The sequence below is a fragment of the Ochotona curzoniae genome, unplaced genomic scaffold, assembly GCF_017591425.1.
Source record: "Ochotona curzoniae isolate NIBS_2020 unplaced genomic scaffold, NIBS_Ocur_1.0 contig_3520, whole genome shotgun sequence".
Taxonomy (NCBI): domain Eukaryota; kingdom Metazoa; phylum Chordata; class Mammalia; order Lagomorpha; family Ochotonidae; genus Ochotona; species Ochotona curzoniae.
Window position 1 is genome coordinate 33,105,056 of NW_024465894.1, and position 18,388 is coordinate 33,123,443.

Here is an 18,388-nt window from a genome sequence, read left to right on the forward strand (position 1 = left end):
AACAGGAACCCGAGTTGGAAGCAGCTTGGGCCAGTCGCCTCTGCCTGCCCTGATGGCTGCTTCTCTTATCCACTCCAGCCCAGGCACCAGCAACTTGCCCTGGAGGCTGCAAGATCCAGCTGTGGCCAGGACCAGAACCCAAACCCACGAGGCTCTGGGGGTGTGGGCCTGCTCCCCTCTGAAGCTGCACCTGAGTCCTGGGAGCCAGAGAGTGGAGGTCCAGAGACCCTGGGGAGTTTTCCCCCACTCAGGGCTCCCCCAACTATAGTGCATGGTGGCTGTGCAGCTGTGAGAAGAGCCTGTCAAGGGCATCACCTCAAGATGTAGCTCCATGTACAATTCACCAGCTCTGCTCCCTGGAGCCAGAAGCCACAGGTGCAGAGACCAGTAAGAGGCACAACAGAAATGCACCCGTGGTTTCACCCGCTCTGGACAGCTGGCAGTGGGCAAACCCAGCTCTGTCCCCTCAGAACTTTGTATTCTCAGCCTAGGCCCCAGTCAGAGGCAGGCACTTGGGCCCATGCCCAGAGCCTGTCCTCGTATGGGAATAGCCGGGTCTTGGGCATCAGCCTGAACCCTGAACTTCCCATCAGCTCCACAGCACCATGTGCAGAGACACAGAGGCCCATCAGCAAACCACGGGGAGAACGTTTATTGTGTTTCTCACAGGGGAAGAGCGGTGAGGGCAGAGAAGGGGGGCAGCCACAGTCAGCATCAGGAGTGTGACCCCACACATGGAGCCATTACATGGCAGCGGATGCAGGGACGCGTGCGTGTGCCCAGCATGTGCCCTCTGCAAGAACCCAGTGGCCCTGGTGGCTGGCACAGCTGGAAGGCCCTGGGGCCCCCAGGCCAGCGTGCGAGGTGGCGGGAGCCTCTGCCAGATGCCTCACCCAGGTTTTGTGAGCCCGCCTAGCCTGCTCCTGGCCCTGTCCCTTGGACAACACAGGGGCAGTGTCAGCCTCAGGACATGGCGACAGGCCCACCACCATCCTAGAGAACTTGTCCCCGCTGGTCACTGGGGCCCACAGAAGGGACGCTGACAGGAAGAACACCGGAACAGGCGGTGGAGGGGAGCGTTGGGGGCAGCAGTGGTCTGCCCCCTCCTGCCAGGCCAGAAACCAGTCAGGCAGTGTCTGCGGCTTGGAACTACTTCCATTTCGTTTTGCAAGCAGCTACCCAGGTTCATCCTGCAGCACTCAGCCTTGACCTAAACATGGCCACTAAGATGCTGGGTACTGGAACCCTGCCCAGCACCGCACCTCCCGGCCAGCCTATGTTCTAGGTGCCTGCTAAGGATGGATGGATGGCTACAAAGGCTAGGCGGCCTGGCCTGTGTGGCTGGCAGCTCAGGTGTCGGCGCAGCCACCTGCCCAGACCCAGGCTTCTAGCAGAAGGTGTGCGAGGTTGAGGGGAAGGAGCGGTGCCCAGGAGGCACCTGCCCTGCCAGGACCTTCCACGGGGCCAGGGTCTGAAGCCGTGGGGGCCACATGTGCGCCTGTCTGTGCTGTGAACTCTGCTTGGCAGGATACAGGGCAAATGCCCCCGGCTCCTCTCCTCGCCTTGCTCTTCAAAATCATCCTCCCAAGCCCGTGGCCCCTCCCAGAAACACGGTACTGTGTAGAAGGGACCGGCAGCTGCTGGCCAAGGGCCGGGAACCCCACCAGAGGAGCTGGTCCAGCCGCGTGGGGCACTAGTCCCGGGGGATGTCGGGTGGCGGGATCTGCAGGTCAGACGGCTCCACACCCCAGATCTCCCGCGCGTACTCGGTGATGGTCCGGTCACTGGAGAACTTGCCCGAGCACGCAATGTTCCTGATGACCTTCCTGGTCCACTCCTTGGGGTTCTGTGGGGAGAAAGGTGTGGCTGAGTGCATGGGGCTTCGGGCTCCAGGTGGAAGAGGAGAAAGCCTGGAAGTGAGAGCCCCTCAAGGGCCCAGTGTCCACCCAGCGCACAGACACCCAACAGGGGCACTACCAGCTGGCCATCAGCCACAGGTGCTTCCTGCCCGGGGCTTAGGCTACCCTGTAGCAGCTGGCAGCATCAGCATCTCCCAGAAGGGTTGAGATCAGAAATCCCTTGGGGTTGACCAGTTCCTGTCCTCAGCCAGTAGGACTGATCTTGACAAGACAGCTTCCCGTGGGCAGACAGGACCAGCCAGGCAGAAGTCAGACCCGCCCCCTGCCATGGGAGATGGGCACTGCGAGCCTACCTGGTACAGCTGGTCCACCTGGGCCTGGCACTGCAGGTATGCTTCGTAGTCTGCAAACACTTTGAACCTAAGAAAGGGCACAGGAGGCTGGGCAAGGACGGCAGGTGGCCATGGGGTTTCTGCGAACAGCACCCGCACTGTGGGGTCCCTATATTGGGTAACAGCTGGCTCTCACCCAACATGCTTTTAAAGAAACTGCATGCATGGGGCCCCCACCTAACCTGCCAGGGCCAGCAGCGTTCACAGGTTGGCCAATGCCACTTGTTCGGAGGAGGACAGCATCACCTACTGTCCCTGGTACTCCCAAACAGAAACACTGTAACATCCATGTTTACAGAATCCCCTTGGCACTGTTGCTGTGTCTCAACAGGCTAGTCCTTCACTCGCAAGCAATGCCATCCCGATTGGACGCCGGTTCCTGTCCTGGCTGCTTCACTTCTGATCCAGATCCCTGCTTATGGCCTGGGAAGGCAGCACAGGATGGTACAAGTCCTTGGAGCCCTACACACACAAGGGAGACCTCTCAGAGGCTCCTGGCTTCAGACTGGCTCAGCTCCGGCAGTTTTGGCCATTTGCGGAGTGAACCATATAGAGGGACTTTCTCTGTGTCTCAGCTTCTGTGAATTTCCTTTCCAAGTCTTTTTTTAAAGATCGTCCTTCCCTTGTCAGCAGGTAAACTGCCTGTGCTCATTGACTTGGCCTGACGGAAGCCAGTGACTGAAGGGGCTGCGCTCTGGAGGAGGGGTGCCAGTACCCTGGCACGGGGCTCTGCAGCGGGGGCCAGACAGTGTCCACACCGGGCAGGAGAGGCAGGGAGCACGGAGGCATTTCCGTGGGGTCCTGCTTGTGCTGTGGTAGCACACTGAATGTGTCGAGCCATTGCCATCCCCCAGGCTTCCTGGCCATCCAGTTCAGTTCCTTGCATATTTGCTGCTGGCCCCTTGCAGTCACAACTGCCCCTGGGATCTACAGCCTGCCCAGAGGTCCCTCCCCTTGCCAGGCTCCCAGATACCTTCCCCAGCCTCGTCCCAGGAGTTCCCACAGGTGGCACTGGGGACCACTGCCAAGACCTGGCTCTGTGGCCATCCCCAAAGGCAGAGGAGGAGGCGACACTGGTGCTCCCAGCCCACCTGTCATGGTACATCAACATGTCCACCACGTCCTTGAAGCAGTCTGGATCCTTGGGGGAGAAGAAGCCGCTGCGGATCTGGTCGATGGCCTGCCTCAGCTCAGGAAGGCGCTCGTAGTACTCTCTGGCCACGTAGCTGCAGAGAGAGGGCCACTCAGCACAGGGCGGGCAGCAGAGGGCTGCAGAACACCATCATGCCCTTAGGGGGTGCTGTCAGCAGTCAGGTCCACCTGCTTGTGCACGTGAAGGGAATGTGGTACACCTGCAGGTGGGAAGGCTGTCCACTGCTGGACCGGGCATCTACCTGAGGCTGCCCGGAGGCTGAGCCGCGACAGCCCTGGCTGCACCCTGAAGGTGAGGCAGACAGCAGACTGGGAAGGCGCCTGCTGCGGCCCGCTGCTTAGGAGGCAGACACAGGCTCCAGGCCCGAGGAGGGCGACTGATGGCGCTGGCTGGTGGGCATGGTCAGTCTCCCTAGGTGACAACAGGGCTTTTAGCTGATGCCAACTCCCCGTGGCTGTGAGTGGTCGGGCAACGCTGTCTGGTGTCATTAATTCTCCCTCCCAATCAGGCCAGTATCAAGACTGCTTGCCAACATCAAGGTTGTGAAGACAAGCGGAGACAGCACTCATCTGGATGAAACCAAACCACACGGGCTGCAGCCCCGGGTGCTGGTGGAGAGTGGGAATGACACCTAGTGGGGCCGCACTGGTTGGCCAGTTCTGACAAGATGCCAACAGCAGGGGACACTGGGGCCGGGCGAGATCGGAGCTCTCTGGGGCTCCTGTCCTCTCTACTGGGTCTCCAAATGTGAAATCAGACCAGTAAACTGCTCCCCAACAGTCAGCAAGCAGACCTCCGGCCACAGAAGCTGCTCTGAGCCAAGGCCCCAGCCTGCCTGGCAGTGGCTTCCCCAGCAGGGAAGCCTCAGGGCAGCAGCCTTCAGTGCCGTGGGAGCCCCAGGTCTGAGCCCTGCAGACTGGGCCGTGGATGAGCATGGGAGCACTGGAGCTTCTCCCTGGGACCCAGCTGCTCTGCGCTCCCTAGGGGCCTGGTCACCACCCCACCCCAGCACCACAGGACACAGGGGCCCTTACCCCTTCTGGTCCAGGGCCTCCACGTCCTCCACCCGCAGGCCAAAGATGAAGAGATTCTCTATGCCGGCTTCCTCGGCCATCTCCACGTTGGCACCATCCATGGTGCCGATGGTGAGTGCCCCATTGAGCATAAACTTCATGTTGCCCGTGCCCGAGGCCTCGGTGCCCGCAGTGGAGATCTGCTGAGATAGGTCTGCAGCCGGGATCACTGCAGGGCAGGAGGCGTCACTCACCAGGCATGCCCTGCACACCCACTCCATCCTCCCTCCTGGAGGGCGCACCTTGCCTGCGGGGCAAGTTCCCCAGGGCAGGATCCACCACCCTGAGGACAAGCCAGTGCTCCCCACAACCCCCCGCAGGACCAGGGCCAACAAGAGAACAGGCAGCCACCCACTCCAGCTCGGGACACGGCCACCGGCTTTATGTCCTTTCTTTGGAGCACACGGGGCAGAGGGGCCAAGGAATTCCCGAGGAAAGCCCTCCCTCTCAGGTGGCAAAGGAGCTAGAAGAGATTTGGGTCCTTCCAGGAGCAACCTGGAGATGGGACAAGCCTGGGCGACCCTTGTGGTCAGACCATAAGGGACCGTATGTGGCCAGCCAGGTCCTTCCGCTGGGACCCTGCCCAAGCGTGAGCTCCCTGCACCTGTCTCTCTGGACCAGTCAAGCTTGACAACCTGCTCGCAGCCGATCCTGAGCTCAGGCCCTGCTCAGGAGTGGGCAGGGCAAGGCCCCATGTGGCTGGAGCGGACAGGACTCCCACACTGGCAACCGGAGGAAGGGGCTGCAGAAGCAGGAGAGGGCCGGCAGCAACCCCCACACTCCTGGCCAGTGTCTTAGGCCTCTGGGAAACAAGCAAAGAGTGCACCTAGCAACTGTGGGTGGGTGGGGGGGGGAGAAGCCAGCAGGAGGGGCAGGCACGGCACTCTCCCAGGCGTGTGTCCGACCAGCAAGAAGGGGCAGGCATGGCATCTGATTGCAGAGAGGGAGCAGGCAGGCCATGGCAGGCTCGCACTGGCATGGTAGCACGGGTACTGGGCTGCAGAGCGAGTCCACCAGGGACACTGAGGAGCTGTGGGGGCCTCACACTCTGCAATCAGTGCCCCCACGTGGGCTGGCATTCAGGACATGGAGACGCCGAGTGGCTCCAGTGCCCATCCCTAGCCCCATTCATGCAGACGGCTGGAGCTACCTTTCTCGGCCAAGGATACCCGGTAGTTTTCCAGGAAGATGACCTTGAGCCGGTCGCCCACAATTGGGTCGTGATTGACGACATCCCCAATGGACGTGACTAACTTGATGATCATCTTGGCCATGTGGTAACCAGGAGCTGCCTGGAAGCAGAGGGGGTGTGAGGACTTTCCCGGTGGCCTTGGTGGTCGCCGGGGACTGTAAGAGGGGCAGCCGGGGTGCAGCGTGGGCTCCGAGGTCTTGGCTTCTGCTGCATGGTCCTTACCATCCCGCCTCCCTCACACAGCCGGCCTATCTGGCTTTGGGTTTTAGGCCTCCAGCCAGTTTTGTGGAAATAGCAAGAGACGTAGACTGCTGGAATCATGGGCTAAGCCGGAAACAGAACCCAACCACCCCGGAGGAAGCACTTGGAAAAGAGTGAACTTCTAGCCAAGGAGACAGGCAGGGCACAGCATGGTCGTGACAACGGAGACCCAGCAGCCCATCTCGCTGGACTGGTGCTGAAGCAGGTTTCAGGTGCAGGTGTCTCGGGGGAATGACGACACTGCCACAGACCTCTGCACTCCGTATTCAGAGTGTCTGCACGCACCAGGACCCCATATGGGCGCCGGTTCATGTTCTGGCTGCTCCACTTCCCATCCGGTTCCCTGCCTGTGGCCTGGGAAAGCAGTTGAGGATGGCCCAAAGCCGTGGGCTCCTGCACCCACGTGGGAAACTTGGAAGAGGCACCTGGCTCCTGGCTTATGACTGGCTCAGTTCTGGCCACTGTGGCCACTTGGTGAAAGAACTAACAGGTGGAAGATCTTTCTTTCTGTCTCTCCTTCTTTTTGTAAAATTTTCTAATAAAAATAAATAGAGCTTTAGAAAAAGTGTCTGCAGAAAGAAGTTCCTGGATCCTGGCTTTGGATCGGCACAGCACTGGCCGTTGCAGTCACTTGGGGTGTGAATCATCGGACGGAAGATCTTCCTGTCTGTCTCTCTTCCTCTCTGTATATCTGCCTTTCCAATAAAAATAATAAATAAATCTTCAAAAAACAAACAAAATTAATTAAAAATCTTAAAAAATAGAAAAAGTGTCTGGTGCAAGTCCAGGACACTGTGGGAGGCAGCAGGGTGACGGCTCAGCTGCTTGGGGTCACCGCCCCCACGTCCCAGGCCCTGGCTGCAGCCTGGTACAGCTCCAGCAGGCAGAGGCTCTCTGCTTATTTCTCAGACAAAATAGACAAAGACTAAAACAACATGGGAAAAATCTTGTAAACACAGGCAGGACAGTTGGACACCTGGCTTGAGGGCACATTTGGCGACCAGGTCTCAGGAGCCATGCATGCGCTGTGGCTCCTTTCCTGGGAGTTGGGGACCGAGGATGGGACAGGAAGGGCCATCACCAGGGATGGTCCCACAGCCTCAGGGGATGGCACAGTCTGTCCACTTCTCAACCAGGCTTGAAATTCTAACATTTCACATGTTTCCTTTCAAAACATAGGTTTAGTCAGAGTTTTACTTAAAAAAAAAAAAAAGGCAGAAACACAGAGAGATAGGCAGACAGAAAGCTTCAGCTTGCAGGTCCTCTCCCGAAACGCCCCCAAGAGGATGGAACTGAAGCCAGGAGCCAGGAACTAAGCCTAGGCCCCCAGCTGGCTGATGACAGGAACTCAGCTACGTGTGCCACCACTGTCTTGTCAGCCTCAGGTGGAGGCAGGAGCTGAAGGCAGGCCCTCTAACACAGGCCGTGCCCCCCTACCTGGGAGGAGCCTGCCCTGGCATGTCCCTCCTACCAGGCAGGACCTGCCCTCGGATGTCCGCGCCCCCCCACCTGGGCAAGGCCTGCCCTGCCACGTCCTGCCTACCTGGGCAGGGCCTGCCCTAGTCTTGTTTCTGCCCTAATCTTTTTTTTTCTTTAAGATTTTTTTTTTAATTGAAAAAGCAGTTATACAAAAAGAAGGAGAGATGGAAAGATCCTACATCCACTGGTTCACTCCCCAAGTGGCCACAATAGCAGAGACTGAGCTGATCCGAAGCCAGGAGCCTTTCCCAGGTCTCCCACGCAGGTGCAGGGTCCCAAGGCCTTGGGCCGTCCCACTGTTTTCCCAGGCTACAGGCAAGAGCTGGATGGGAAGCGGAGCCACCAGGATATGAACCGGTGCCCATATGGGATCCCCGCACATGCAAAGCCCTTACTTTAGTAACTAGGCTACTACTCTGGGCCACTGCCCTTGTCTTCTAAAGCCCCTACCTCCAGCAGGAACCCTGAAACCTGGCAATGAAGCACATGGGGTCCTGCCCAGCTTCAGCAGTAACAGGAGGGGGCAGGTGGCTGGGCAGACAGGATGAGCTGAATGTCTGCAGAGCTGAGCGGCAACGAGCCCTCCTTTGCAGGTGCCCAAGTCGGAGAGGACAGCCCTGCAGGCCAGGCCAAGGCCAGGCCTGACACCCAGGAACACTGACACCCAGGCCATGAACACACAGCCTGGCCATGTGCCCAGCTGGAGTCTGAGGACTGGCTGTGGGCAGCTGTTCCCGTGTGACCCCATAAAGAAGCTATACCCACCCGTAGGAACCCCAACGTAATGAAGACAGGATATAACCAGGCATGATGATGTGACCTGGACCCAGGAACAACGTGGAAGTAGGGCCCACCATGAATAAAAGGAAAAGAAACCAAGTGTTAAAGGGAAGCTGCCGTGTGGCTAAAGAATCATCTACTGCCAGAAGGTGGCCCTGGCCCCAGGGGCACTACAGCAGCCTCTAGGGGCTGGCTCTCAGTGCTGGGGACCCCGGGTGCACCACGGGCAGCCTGCAGCCATGCTCTAGGGGCTAGCTCTCAGTGATGAGGACCACAGGGGCACCACGGCTGCCTGCAGCCACGCCGGGGCACTGGCTCTCAGTGCTGGGGACCACGGGAAGCCTGCAGCTCTGCCCTGGGGGCTGGCTCTCAGTGCTGGGGACCCCCGGGTACACCACGGGCAGCCTGCAGCCATGCTCTAGGGGCTGACTCTCAGTGCTGAGGACCCCACTCCCATAAGCTGGCCAGGCAGATTGTCATCCCGTCCCCTCCTATTCCACTGACCCCACCAGCATCCCTACCCCCTTAGGGCAGGCCATGGCCAGCACTGTGTGCATGCTGGCTGCTGTGGCTTCCAGTGGGCTGTGCAGGTGGCTCCTGAGCCCTGGCTGCCCAGCACATGTGGGGGTAATTGTGTATCTTGGGACAAATGTTAAAAAAATTAGTGAAAAAGCAGTGAGCTCACCTTGCCCCCGATCATTACAGTTCTGGGCACAATGGCTCTGGCGGGGTCTTTCTTTATTCCTGTGGGGCAAACAGAAGAGACACAAGTAAGACCCTTAGTTAGTTATAGTCAGGGCCATCCTGCCTGGTGCCAGGGACCAATGGCTCTGCAGGCTTAGTCACTGCCAGACAGGGGGACTGCGCTGTGTTTTGGCCCATGCGGTACAGTCACAGCCACGGCTCCCTTACAGAGGTTGTCCCCTGGTCTCCTCCATGCCTGTGCACACAGCACTTGGGTTTCCAGAAAGGGCCAGCAGGAGTTACCTGCATCTGGACACCAGAATTCTAGGTTCCTGAAGGGGACAGGCACAGGCTGGGTGTGCATGTAGCTTCCTGCAGGCCAAATGCAGCACCTGCTCTGCTGGCATCAAGGGCAGGACTCAGCTCCAGGGTTACTGGGGGGCTACCCTCGGAGCCAGGGGTCTCACTAGCAGGCATGCTCCCAGGAGGTGTAAGGTGAGGCCGCCTACATGCGTGTGTCCTCCGTGAATGGCCAGGGCCTTTACCCCACCATGCTCTGCCACAGTCAGGCCAATAGTCCTGTGCCGTTCAGGACCCTCCAGCCAATTGGGAGCCCAACATGCCATTTCCTTACAAAGCACACAGCCTCAGACAGCTGGTTCCAGCGACAGAAAGCAGCTGTGGTTCCAAGTCAGTTCTGACAGCAGAGCGCCTCAACATCGTGGCTGCAGCGTCCACCCTGGGGGCGGGGGCCGCAAAATGCGGGTGGGAGGGGTGGCAGAAGCAGCCGTGGAGAAAACCCATGTGCCAGGGAAACAGGCAATGGGTCCAGCATAAGAACAGGGGAGCTAGGTGCATGCAGAGGCCCCTGGAAGGCAGGAGGGGACCCAGCTTATCCCAACAGAGCATGAGGCCAGAACGCCTCCAGGAACTGCCACTGAGCGGGCACCTGGCAGGCCCAACACAGACCTCGGGGCCTGGGAGGATCCAGGGCAGTGGGCACGGCCAAGAGGACCCAGCCAGTGGGCACAGCCAGAAGGAAAAAGGCAGCACCACACAGTAGGGCAGGAATCGGCCACAGGAATGGGCCAAGAATGCTCCCCGCGCCTCATGAGCACCCAGGAGAGAGCCAAGGCAACATTCTCTGTACATCTCAGACAACTTCCCTGCAGTCACGCGGCCAAGGGACCAAGAGTGCCTGACTGCCAAGAAAGCGACCAGCACAGCAGACGCGAGAACAGCAGTGGGAGCCAGCGGCCAGGAGACGGCGGCAGCCTGTCTGCCCAGGGCATGGAGTGTGGGCACTTGAGCGGGACAGGGGAGCCAGGGCTGGCAATTTGGGCCACACTGCCCTCACGGTGGCCACTGTAGCCCACCCTAAAGAAGCTGCACTCAGGGGATGTGGCACCCACAGCCAATGCTGGAGGATGGTGGGGCAGGCAGCAGGGGCAGCGCCTGGAAGGCAGGGCGCTACAGCAGTGTCTAAGGAGTCATGGAGGGCAGAGCAGGGCATGAAGGCAGACTCTCCACGAGGACCATGGGAGCACCCACAGAGGCCAGGCTTGCTCGGGCAGTGTACAGGGGTGCCCCCAGGAATGCACACAACGCCTCTAGGGGCAGCAGACCCCTGAATGAGTGGCTTCCCCCATGCCTCCTGCAGACACCGTAGGACAGGTCCCTGCACCAGCCAGGGCTCACTTAGTGGCCACGGTAGCCAAGTTCCTGCTGGGGGCTTCGTGTCTGGAAAAGGCTACATGGGCGACCCCCAGGTCTCCAGACTCCTCGCTGTGTGACCTGGCTTCAGACCCGAGCTGTTCTGAGGGCTTTAGTGTCTGCTTTGCAACCCTAGCAGGTGCTCCTGCTCCCCTCTGGCGGAAGAGGCTGAGGCACGTTTCTTCTGATCCACTGCCCTAAAATAACTCGTTGAGGCCACCTTTCAATGCCACAGGCGCTAGCCTGGTTTTTATAAGTACTTCCAGTGACACAGTCTACCCCAAGAAGCAGTCTCAGAGTGGTAACGACGCATTCCAAATAAAAACTCAACTCAACGGGAGACCCAGCTGGGGAGCCTGTCGGCACCCTGCCCCTGGCCAGATGTTGGAGGCCTGTGCTGCAGGCACATGGCTGCCACCGCTCAAGGCGCCTGCCCACTTGCTCCTGTGCCAATCACCAGACTCCCGGTGGCCAGCCTTCAGCCAGGTCCCCACATGCTCAGCTGGCATATGCGGGTGCACGCATGCTGGCACAGGGTGTCCAGGCTGCACCCCGCGCCCGCCCGCGCAGGCGCACTCACGGTTGTAGAGCGTGATGATGTGCAGGCAGTTGAGCAGCTGCCTCTTGTACTCATGGATCCTCTTGACGTGCACGTCAAACATGGAGGAGGGGTTGATCTTCACCTTGTACTCCTTCTCCAGCAGCGCGGAGAACTTGAGCTTGTTCTCCTGTGACAGGCAGCGGAAGGCCCCCGTGGGCTCTGGGGTCCAGAGCACCTGCTGCCTTGCTGGGAGCACTTCCCACCACCCCCAGGCCAGGAGGGAACACGCCCCATACCTGCTTGACCTTGGCCACGTCCCTGATGAAGGCCTCATCACTGACCAAGGGCAGCAGCTTCTTCAGCTGGCTCAGGTCCGTCAGGAAGGCCTCTCCGATTCGCTGCAGAAGGCAGATATGGCTCAGGTTCACTGGCCCTCCTGCCCCAGTGGCCGGCCTCGGCCCGTCCCCTGTGGGGCTGCACTGGCCCACGGGACTTGGTGGCCAGCCTCCACCTGTCCCCTGTGGGGTTGCACTGGCCCACGGGACTCGGTGGCCGGCCTCGGCCCGTCCCCCGTGGGGCTGCACTGGCCCACGGGACTTGGTGGCCGGCCTCCACCTGTCCCCTGTGGGGTTGCACTGGCCCACGGGACTCGGTGGCCGGCCTCGGCCCGTCCCCTGTGGGGCTGCACTGGCCCACGGGACTTGGTGGCCAGCCTCCACCTGTCCCCTGTGGGGTTGCACTGGCCCACAGGACTCGGTGGCCGGCCTCGGCCCGTCTCCTGTGGGGCTGCACTGGCCCACGGGACTTGGTGGCCAGCCTCCACCTGTCCCCTGTGGGGTTGCACTGGCCCACGGGACTCGGTGGCCGGCCTCCACCTGTCCCCTGTGGGGTTGCACTGGCCCACGGGACTTGGTGGCCGGCCTCCACCTGTTCCCTGTGGGGTTGCACTGGCCCACGGGACTCGGTGGCCGGCCTCCGCCCATCCCCCGTGGGGTTGCACTGGCCCACGGGACTCGGTGGCCAGCCTCGGCCCGACCCCTGTGGGGCTGCACTGGCCCACAGGACTCAGCGGTCAATGGGGCATAGCGCAGTTCTCAGCGACCTCCTGAGCCCTCCGTGGAGTAGAGCTTCTGCAGGGAGGAGCTCCCCGACCACAGAGCTTCCAGACCCCCCTTCCCCGACAGTGGCTGGGAGGAGGAGGCCAGCCTCCCTGTAGCTACCTTCAGCAGCAGGCCTGGGGCTACTGCCCAGCCTTCCTGGAGCCTGGGGGCTCTGAACCTTCTGGAAGCACCCATGGACTCACAATGCCTTGCTGTGCCGTTGGGCCCAGAGACCACTATAGCCCGATCAACGCCAGATTCCCACCGGTCTAGCCACCTGTGCACCTCCGGCTTCCTGGGGCTTCCTGGGGCTTCCTGGGGCTTCCTGGGGCTTCCGGGGGCTCAGACACGGCAGACCCAGTGCTCACCTCCACAATGACCTCTGCCAGCCCAGGGTTGCATAGCAACAGCCACCGCCGGGGCGTGATGCCGTTCGTCTTGTTCTGGAACTTCTCTGGCTCCAGCTCGTAGAAGTCCTTAAAGCTGCAAATAGAAGGTGGGGAACCGGTGAGATGCCAGGGTGAACCCGGGCAGCCAAGGGGCCCCAGGAAAACCAAGGGACGCGTGTGGTGTGTTCCTCCCTTCTCAGTAGGGCACAGAGGTGGGGGACTGCCTGCCTGCAGCGCCAGTCCACAGGAACATTTGTGTGTGGCAGTGGGATCTGGCGCTGGCTCCGACCCTCACAAGACAGACCTTCCTGTTCCCGAGAGACGTCCACGCGGGAGTGGAGCCAGGGCCAGGGCTGCAGAGCTCAAGCAACTGGGCTGTCTCCTGTCCCCAGCTCATGTGCTTCCCCATTGACCCACGTGGCCTGGGCCCTCCCAGCCTGGCTAGCATGTGGCAGTGAGGAGGGGGCGGGGACAGAATTCCTGGATCGCACCTGGCCCCTGGCTGCCAGCTGCCCCTGGTGGGCAACACAGCGCTTCAGCGTGAGCCCACGGAGCCAGCAGGGCTGCCCGGGCACACGGTGGCTGCTGAGGCAGCTCTGTCGTGCCCTCAAGGACAGCAGGTCTCAGCAAGGAGCTACACGTGTCTCCCCCCGCATCCCCACTCACACTGTGTGCTTCACGATGTCCGAGTGGATCCTGGCCACGCCGTTGACGGCGTGCGAGCCGATCACGCAGAGGTGGGCCATGTTGATGCGTTTGCAGTCCCCCTCCTCGATCACGGACATCCTCCGCAAGCGGTCCACGTCCCCGGGGAACAGGGCAGCCACATGCTGGGGTCAAAACACCGCACCGTGGGCTCCCAGGGGTCCAGCAGTGCCCAGGGGCCAGGACACGGCCCACCACACCCCCTCCAAGGAAGTCCAGGGGCTGTGGTGTCCATACCTGCTCCCAGCACCCCAAACCAGCACACGCGGCAGGAACCTAAGTCTAGAACCTTCACCACCCTCCACATGCTTCAGCCTGGCCATGGGACCTACTGGGCTGCTCCAAGAAAGATGGGAATGCCAGCAGCCTAGGGGGTGCTGCTCCAGCCGCAAGGAGCTTGGACCCACCCTGGTAACACTGGCAGCACTCAACCATACCTCACCACCACAGGATGAGAGCAACTGCAGCCGCCTCCAGGACCCTGTACCGACCACCCTAAGGGGGGTCCAGTGTCTCACATGACATGGTAATTACACACAGCCCGGAGCAGGAGGCTTAGACACAGTACCTGCAGATCATGAATAATCATACAATGCAGGCGCTAAAAATGCTAACGCCAAAACAAGTCTGCCCATGTGTGAAACACATGCAGTTCTCAAAGATGCTTTTGACCAGAGGTTGGACGAATCCATGAACGCGAACACTGCTCGGATACCCAGCTCCGGAAGCAAGCACCCCAGAATGTGCAGATAAGGAAGTGACGGACCTCTCACCACCACTCTGAACACAAGACTACCGAACTGTCACCCCTGAACCCACGGCCCTGTTCGTGCATTTCTGTCCGCTGCAGGGAGCAGGAAGAGCATACCAAGTGCCTGGCCTGACGCATCCTGCACTGCCGACACCGGGGCCCAGGGCACTGGTCTCCCTTTTCCAGCCTGGCCTGACGCGCCCTGCACTGCCGACACCGGGGCCCAGGGCACTGGTCTCCCTTCCCCAGCCTGGCCTGACGCGCCCTGCACTGCCGACACCGGGGCCCAGGGCACTGGTCTCCCTTTTCCAGCCTGGCCTGACGCGCCCTGCACTGCCGACACCGGGGCCCAGGGCACTGGTCTCCCTTCCCCAGCCTGGCCTGACGCATCCTGCACTGCCGACACCGGGGCCCAGGGCACTGGTCTCCCTTCTCCAGCCTGGCCTGACGTGCCCTGCACTGCCGACACCGGGGCCCAGGGCACTGGTCTCCAGCCTGGCCTGACACGCCCTGCACTGCCGACACCGGGGCCCAGGGCACTGGTCTCCCTTCTCCAGCCTGCTCGGCCATGGCAGCGTTTTGAAAAGACCTCAACTCCCCAACACAGAGCAGAGCTGACTCCGGGGCAAAGGGGCAGCCACAGACCCCAGGGGGCAGAGCAGCCCTCTAGCCCGCCCCACACCGGCCGGGGGACAGGCTCACGTCCAGGTGCCTCTGGTTGATGGCGTAGATGATGTCCAGGTGCCGGGGCAGCAGCTTCTCAAACATGGACACAGGCCAGCGCTCCAGGGCCTCAGGCAGCACGGTGTGGTTGGTGTACGCGCAGGTCTTCTTGGTGATTTCCCAGGCCTAGGGCATCACAGCATACCTGCGTGTTTGTCTTGTGTGGCAACAAGCAGCTCTATGCCAGAGGCCCAGGCAAGGTGAGCAGCTGTGACCACAGGCCAACAACTGCCCTCCAGCCTGCGGTCAGGGCGTTGCCCTCCGAGTCCCGCACCCTGTCCGCCTGTGTGCCCAGATAAGGAATGGTGCCGAGCGAGAGTCACTCTGAATGATTTTTGTCTAAAAGCCTTTCATTGGAAAACTAACATTAAATAAATAAATAAACCTTTCTTTGGAAAACTAACATACTGCTGAGCAGTTTTCTATTCATTTCCACATCTTTCTATGTGGTGCTGCCCTCTGCTGGCCAGGATAGGAAGCAGCCCCTTGGCTGGCTTGCACAACCGAAGACCAAGCAGGGTGCCGGGCGCGGGGCTCCCACAGGGCATAGGGCACATACTGCTCAGAGGGTTCTGCCTGTCAGGAGAGCTAAAACAAGAGCAAGAAAACTCAGCAGTCCAAACAACACAGGGCCCAAATGGTCAAGGCATGGAACAGGTCTGTAACTATGAAAACCAGATACTCTGTTAGCTTACCAATTCATGATGGGAAAAGAGATCTGAGAAGCCAAAAAGGGCATCATTGCCCTAGCCCCACATGTGCCCTGACCTTGGCTGCCTCATGCCCCGCAGCACGACTGTCCCCCAGGCTCATCCCTACCCACAACCCCTCCATCTCGGGGCTTAATGCCCAGGGCAGGGGAGGCCCCTACTCCCCAGGATTAGCTCAGCCATTCGGAATCATGGCAGGGACAGGCTGGAGGTCCAGATGCCATCATCACGTCCAGGTTCTAGGGGGGCAACCTGATCCCACAACCTGGTGCATGGAGACCACCGTCACCTCCTCACGCTCACCTTGTCCCAATCCACCTTCTCCACATCCACCAGGATCCGCATGAGCTCAGGAATGGACAGCGCTGGGTGGGTGTCGTTCAGCTGGATGGCCACCTGCAGGTCACACAGGGCCACCCTTCAGTCTCCTTGACCCCGGTGGGTGCCCATGGGGCCGACAGGAGCAGCCCCACCCCTGAGGGCCTGGAGAATTCAGAGGAGCCCTGGGGAGGGAGCCAGGCAGGTGCTGCCAGCTCGGGGCCAAGGTGTTCTCTGGGACAGGTGCGCAGCGTCTGCAGAGTACATGGGGGGAGCTGCGGGACTGGTGGTCTCCCCTCCAGGCCGACGGCCCCCTCCCAGACCCAGGATCTTTCCCCACTATGACAGCCTTGTCTAGACCGCTGAGCTCGGCCTGCCACGCACATGAAGCCTTCACCCCAGGAGCCTTTCCAATGACCTTCCTGCCTGGATCCCAACATTGCTCAGGGTGCCCCAGGACAGGATGGGGTGCCCAGGTGTGCAAGTGTCGGAGACGAGGGAACACTGAGAGGCCGTCCAGTCCAGCCCCTTCCTAGATATGAGGGAGAGCTCCAAGAATCCAAGAACTCCCACCCCACTCTCCCAGCATGCACTTGGCTCTCCCCTTCGCCCATCACTCACCTTGTCTGGGAATGTCTCAAAAGAGGTCCTCACTGGGTCCCGGCAGCCAAATTTGGACGACTTGAAGCGGCGAATGATGTCCTGGAGGGTGGCAGCTACCACAAAGTACTCCTGCTTCAGCCGGAGCTCCTTCCCCTCGAAGAACTGCAAGAACAGAGCTGCTGCACACAGGGACCTAACGCATACAGCCTGCCCGGGGCCAGGATGGGCTGGGACACACAGGGACCTAACGTGGGCCAGGATGGGCTGGGACACACAGGGACCTATTGCATACAGCCTGCCCGGGGCCAGAATAGGCTGGGACACACAGGGACCTAATGCATACAGCCTGCCAGGGGCCAGGATGGACTGGGGCACACAGAGCTGCTACGCACAGGAACCACTGGCTAGGCCCAGGTTCCCTCTCCTGGAACACCTGCAGACAGGACACAGTGTCCAGTTCCAACAGTGAAAAGGAGAGGAACACACAAGGAAGGGCACTAGAGCCACCCCCACAAAGGCCCCAGGGTGCAGGCATGGCGGACACAGACCAGAGCCACCCCCACGTGCCCCAGGGTGCACGCATGGGGGACACAGACCAGAGCCACCCGCACAGGCCCCTGGGTGCAGGCACGGGGGACACAGACCAGAGCCACCCACACAGGCCCCAGGGTACAGGCACGGGGGACACAGACCAGAGCCACCCCCACGGGCCCCAGGGTGCAGGCATGGGGGACACAGACCAGAGCCACCCCCACAGGCCCCAGGTCAGCACAGACACAGACCGAGCCCCCCAGGGCAGGTGCACGCATGGGGGACACAGACCAGAGCCACCCCCACAGGCCCCAGGATGCAGGCACAGGGGACACAGACCAGAGCCACCCCCACACATGCTTCAGAGTCAGGCATGGGGGACATTCCAGGAGAGGGCCAGAGAGGTGGTCTGTGGATTCTCCAGGCTCCTCCAAGGACAGCCACACCCCTGCCTCCCCACTACTTCCTGCCCCAGGGCCACAGCTGTGCACAAACACAAGCAAGGGGCACCCTTAATGTGGCCTCCCTTGGCAGCTTCGGCGAGGCCAGCCACAGGCACTGCCATAGCACCCCAGGCCCTCTGGCTCACTCGTGTACTTGCGTGAGGCATATGGCCTTAATAAAGCGCTACTCAACATCAGCTACTCACGTTATCATTGGGATACAGGACCCTGGAGATGTTCTCGGCCAAGTTCCTGTCCAGGACTGCCTCGATGTAGTCCCCCACATTGACTAGGATGAGAGAGGCAAGCTGCTGGGTTCAGACAGGCCTAGGCCCCTTAGGCTCAAGCCCCCAACCCCTTCCTCAGCTTGGCTGCTGTTCCTCTGCCTAGGCCCAGGAGACACAGCCTGGACAGCAGGGCTCAGAGCCAGGGGCCAGCCCCACTCACCCCTGCCCGTCCTGGGAAAACTCCAACAACACACTGTTCTTAGGGTTAAATGCAGAGCAAATGTGGCCTGAGCCCTGAAGGTGTACCAGCCCCCCACTCCACAGGGACCAAGAATGCTACAGAGTGCAAACTGGGTGAGCCCTGGGGAGCTGCCAGCCAGACGGGACACCATGGGCCTGAGCAACGTACAGTCTTTCAACTTGAAGTCGTTGGGCGCCTTGGCAGACCACAGCCTCATGGTGTTGACCGTGTTGTTCTTGTAGCCGGGCACTGGCGTGTCGTAGGGCATGGCCAGCACCACCTGCAGGGCAGATGTACCCCAGGCTGAGTCAACAGAGACCCCAGCCTTCCTCCGGGACCCCTGGGGAGGATGGGGAGGAGGGCAGGACTGGGGACATGAGCCTGTGTCCAGGGCTCTGACGGCTGAGCAGCTCCACTGAGAGCTACAATCCACATGCGGCTCCCCAGAGCCCGCCCTTCTCCCAGCACGAGGCAGCACACCCAGGGAGAGTACAGGAATCCGGGTGTAGGAGAACAGTGA

The 18,388-nt window shown here is 60.7% G+C and overlaps 1 protein-coding gene across 3 annotated transcripts in view; it reads right to left on the reverse strand.

Moving 5' to 3' along the window:
* Positions 1-633: 633 nt before the first annotated feature.
* PYGB (glycogen phosphorylase B) overlaps positions 634-18,388 on the reverse strand; it is a 41,150-nt gene continuing 23,395 nt past the window's right edge. For all 3 annotated transcript variants that reach the window (XM_040981033.1, XM_040981032.1, XM_040981031.1), the window contains 15 exons: positions 18,037-18,148; positions 17,607-17,689; positions 16,445-16,588; positions 15,809-15,901; positions 14,775-14,921; positions 13,283-13,446; positions 12,596-12,710; positions 11,424-11,525; positions 11,167-11,314; positions 8,875-8,933; positions 5,628-5,769; positions 4,439-4,646; positions 3,343-3,477; positions 2,213-2,279; positions 634-1,846 (listed from right to left, as the gene is read on the reverse strand). In XM_040981033.1, coding sequence (XP_040836967.1) covers positions 1,694-1,846; positions 2,213-2,279; positions 3,343-3,477; positions 4,439-4,646; positions 5,628-5,769; positions 8,875-8,933; positions 11,167-11,314; positions 11,424-11,525; positions 12,596-12,710; positions 13,283-13,446; positions 14,775-14,921; positions 15,809-15,901; positions 16,445-16,588; positions 17,607-17,689; positions 18,037-18,148 — 1,872 coding nt within the window. In that variant the 3' untranslated portion in view covers positions 634-1,693. The remainder of the gene's footprint in view (positions 1,847-2,212; positions 2,280-3,342; positions 3,478-4,438; positions 4,647-5,627; positions 5,770-8,874; positions 8,934-11,166; positions 11,315-11,423; positions 11,526-12,595; positions 12,711-13,282; positions 13,447-14,774; positions 14,922-15,808; positions 15,902-16,444; positions 16,589-17,606; positions 17,690-18,036; positions 18,149-18,388) is intronic.